General features: G+C 41.4%; 1 protein-coding gene across 1 annotated transcript; it reads right to left on the minus strand.

The window, feature by feature from the left end:
• Positions 1 to 1,446: 1,446 nt before the first annotated feature.
• On the minus strand, positions 1,447 to 4,376 carry DEFB115 (defensin beta 115). Its single transcript, XM_086332590.1, has 2 exons — positions 4,283 to 4,376; positions 1,447 to 1,780 (listed from the first exon to the last, which is right to left on the minus strand). The coding sequence occupies exons 1-2, from the start codon at positions 4,374 to 4,376 to the stop codon at positions 1,554 to 1,556; spliced, it is 321 nt and encodes a 106-aa protein (XP_086188716.1). The 3' UTR covers positions 1,447 to 1,553.
• Positions 4,377 to 4,672: the final 296 nt, after the last annotated feature.

A 4,672-nucleotide genomic window follows, 5' to 3' on the forward strand; every position in this document is an offset into this window, starting at 1 on the left:
GAGCAACTAAGCATGTAGGCTCACATACCATTTAGGGTTGGGTTTGTTGCACATTTTAACCACAAAGTGAGTGAAGTGAAAGTTTCTCAGTCATGTCCAACTCTTTGGAACTCCATGGACTATACAGTCCATGGAATTCTCCAGGACAGAATACTGGAGTGCGTAGCCTTCCCCTTCTTGAGGGGATCTTCCCAACCCAGGGATTGAACCCAGGTTTCCTGCATTGCAGGCAGATCCTTTTCCAGCTGAGCCACAAGAGAAGCCCAAGAATACTGGCGTGGGTATCCTATCCCTTCTCCAGCAGATCTTCCTGACCCAGTAATCGAACTGGGGTGTCCTGCATTGCAGGCGGATTCTTTACCAAGTGAGCCATCAGGGAAGCCCCTTTAATCACAGGAGGCTCACAAAGCTCTTCCTTTCATGACACCTTCCATATTAATGAAGTAGATTCTGGGTGGAAAGAGGAAAGGGAAGCTTTCCTTACTGCAGCAAAGATTTTTCCATCTTGAGGAAGCATAATGTCTGAGTTCAGGTATCATGGGTTCAAAGTCTTGCTACTAAACTACTTTTTTGTGCCACTTGGAGCAAGTCACTTAAACTGTCTGTGACTTAGTTTCCTCTTCTGGCCAAAGGACACAATACTACTTCTTACTTCATGGAGCTATTGTTAGAGCAAATTGAGGTCATACAGTAAAATGTTTAGGATAAGCTCTTGCACACAGTTGTTCTCAGTAAACTTTGAGGCATTTTGGTTGGTGTTGTTTAATTAGTTTTCTTTTTCTTTGTTTTTTGTTTGTTTGCTTGTTTTTTTACTATTTCGCCCTTCCACTTGGTTGGGGCTTGAGTAGTTGTCTCTTGTACGGAGGGCATTCCAGTCTGTTGACAGCCAAGTGTGATAAGGGGGTTGGAGTAAGGGACAAATTCCAAGAGAGAGACAATGAGACAGAGCCTTAGGCTAAACTTCGAGCTTCCCTGGTGGCTCAGAGAGTAATGAATCTTCCTGCAGTGCAGGATACCTGGATTTGATCTCTGGGTCGGGAAGATCCCCTGGAGAAGGGAATGTCTACCCACTCCAATATTCTTTCCTGGAGAATTCCATAGACAGAGGAGACTGGCCAACTACAGTCCATGGGGTCACAAAGAGTCAGACACGACTGAACAACTAACACTTTCACAAAGAGGCAAAAGACTTCTGGATCACACTGGCCTATCTCAACAATCCAGGATGAGACATTAGATAAGGATGTGTGATCAAGGTGAAATTTGCCTTAACCTGGAACACTTCCACATTCAGAGACCTATAGCACTTGGTCAGAGGCTTAGAAATTCAAGATTCAGATTCTATAAAACTGGTTTACCATGAGAACTGATTTCCAGTAATATCCTGTGACAGCCTAGGGAATGTTAGGCTATAGAGGACTAGAGAGACAGAAACAAATGATAGCTAGAATGAGCATATATATTTTTAATGGATCATGTAAGGACCCAGTCTCCTTAGATACTAAGGATCTAAGGACCATGTAGGTGACCTGGATACCCATCTTACTGCCTCATTAAAATGCTGCCAAAATCCTCTTGTCACAAGTCATAAATTCATACTTAGTGGTACTTGCCATAACCCTATATGTTGTCTCTTCTTTTCTGACAAGTTTTGATGATTTATGCTTTATAGGGATGCAGCAAAGCTTTCTTAACCCACATTTTTCTTTCTTCTTCTCACTTTTTTTGCAATGTTTCCTGCAATTGCCAGTTCCATAACCACACTTTCTGGTCCATCCATCTATCAAAATAAACAGAGATGAATAAGCACATACATGAAAAAGTAAAGACTATTATACTAATTGGTATACGATTACACATTGGTAATTGTAGCAGTAATGGTTACAATGAACTATTGAAATGTAATGGCATCCTTGGGACTATCAAGCTTTTATTGGACTTTATTTTTATGCTTAGGATATTTCTATCTCTGTCATTTTTCAGTATCATCAACACTAGTTCCTCATTTTCCCCAAATCTAGATATTTGTCAAGGAATGAAACTGTGCCTTCACTTAGCTGTTTTTTTCTTCTTCTTCTTCTCTCCATTCATTATTCACTCAACAGCGATTTTGTTGAGCGCCTATCATGTGCCAGACACTTTTAGGTTCATGTCTTAGATGATGTCTAGAGCAGTACATTGAGCACTGAACGACCAGTTTATGTGGATGATCAGAAAACAGATCTTCTAAGCTTTACATAGGTCAATGGAACACAGAGTATAGACTCAGCTTCCTCAGCACATTAAGTTCAGTTGAGAGATCATAGTATCTTGTTTCAAATTATGATTACCTCTACTCTTTTTTTTCTCCCAAACTCCTCTATTAGGAGGTAACTCTGAATTATTTCTTTCTCACTAGAACATTTGGACTGGAAAAAAATTAGGATCAGGATGACTATACTCCCTCGTCTATTCTAATTGCCTTCACCAGAGTTTAAGCAGGCAGAAGCCAACTCAGGGTTCAGTTCAGTTCGGTTCTGTCCAGTCGCTCAGTCGTGTCCGACTCTTTGCCACCCCATGGACTACAGCATGCCAGGCTTCCTTGTCAATCACCAACTCCTAGAGCTTACTCAAACTCATGTCCATCGAGTCAGTGATGCCATCCAACCATCTCATCTTCTCTCATTCCCTTCTCCTCCTGCCTTCAATCTTTCCCAGCATTAGGGTCTTTTCAAATGAGTCAGTTCTTTGCATCAGGTGGCCAAAGTATTGGAGTTACAGCTTTAGCATCAGTCCTTCCAATGAAGATTCAGGACTTTCCTTAAGGATTGACTGGTTGGATCTCCCTGCCATCCAAGGGACTCTTAAGAGTCTTCTCCAATACCACAGTTCAAAAGCTGCACTCAATATGCCAGCAAATTTGGAAAACTCAGCAGTGGCCACAGGACTGGAAAAGGTCAGTTTTCATTCCAATTCCAAAGAAAGACAATGCCAAAGAGTGTTCAAACTACTGCACAATTGCACTCATCTCACATGCTAGCAAAGTAATTGCTCAAAATTCTCCAAGCCAGGCTTCAACAGTATGTGAACCATGAACTTCCAGGTGTTCAAGATGAATTTAGAAAAGGCAGAGGAACCAGAGATCAAATTGCCAATATCCGTTGGATCATTGAAAAAGCAAGAGAGTTCCAGAAAACATCTACTTCTACTTTATTAACTATGCCAAAGCCTTTAATAGTGTGGGTCACAACAAACTGTGGAAAATTCTTAAAGAGATGGGAATACCAGACCATCTGACCTGCCTCTTGAGAAATCTGTATGCAGGTCAAGAAGCAACATTAGGACTGGACATGGAACAACAGACAGGTTCCAAATCAGGAAAGGAGTAGGTCAAGGCTGTATATTGTCACCCTGCTTATTTAACTTATATGCAGAGTACATCATGTGAAATGCTGGGCTGGATGAAGCACAAGCTGGAATCAAGATTGCGGGGAGAAATATCAACTTAGGGCTAGCCCATGATTATCTGCTTTTGCTTCTATAATAACTGAGTGGTTGACAAACACTTTCAGTTTGAAAAGCTGATTCAAGAGAGGATGCAACTTCCAATAGCAATGACCAAAAGAGAAATCATGAGATTAAAATCATAAACTTTAGAATCCCTTGGAAGCCCAAGAATAAAACATTTTTTGTTAGAAAGTCATTCACCACTTGACCATAAAGTCTGTTGTACTACTATTAGAGTGCTTTGGCCATATTCAATCCAGAATCCAGGATCTTCTGTCCTAGTCTAAGCTCCACACCTTGAGCTTATTTTACAAATCTGTAGACATCCAACATCGACCTACAAAATTTATACTATACACACTAAGACAAGAGTAAGACGCCTCCTCTGATTGATTCAAATGAGCATTCAAAGCCAAACAACAGTGGAGAGACAAAGGAAAAGGACTGATTACTGCAAGAGGTGGTATAAAAGTGATAGATACCTAAGATATGAACCTGTTGACATTTGGGATAAGGATATTAAGGACATTAGGGATTTGGGGGTTGGTTTTGCACATGGAAGGGACCTCATTCAAGAAACATTGGCCTCTATTGATATTTGCCAGGTTCCCTAATGAGAAGAACCATCATAGTCGAGGTGACAGATTGTCCTTATCATAGGGCATATTCATTATACGGCTTTTCACTGGATCTAAGCCATCCCTGTCCTCACTCCCACACAGATTTAGTTTTCCAATGGTTCTATGAGTTGGATCCATTCTTACTCCCTTTTCCCTCCTCTTCATGGTCTGGTTACCTGGGGAAGCCTGATCCAGGACCACAAGGACAGCTACAGCCAGGAACAAGATTTTAATATGTCCTGAGAGGGATGAGGAATGATCCAGCAGCATACTGAATGTGCTAAGGAAAGTCAATTTTCACTCTGTGTTTTATTGACTTGGGTACAGCTAAGTCATGGACAATAAATCAGACAAGGACAGCATGTTCCACTACCTGGACATCAGCCTATAAGTCAACAGTGCCAGTTGATCATCCAGTGTTCAGAGTCCTTCTCTAGACGCCATCTGGGAAGGTGGAAGGCATTAGCAGAGGACATATAAGTCCTACAAAAGACTGAGGCATTGTGGAGACAATGGACCTGCTTTCCAAGAAGCCTTTCCCACTCCTTTACTTGAATAGTTGAGCC

The sequence above is a fragment of the Bos grunniens genome, chromosome 13 (genome assembly GCF_055505025.1).
Source record: "Bos grunniens cultivar Pamir isolate PY7600 chromosome 13, Bosgru_T2T1.0, whole genome shotgun sequence".
Classification (NCBI taxonomy): Eukaryota; Metazoa; Chordata; class Mammalia; order Artiodactyla; family Bovidae; genus Bos; species Bos grunniens.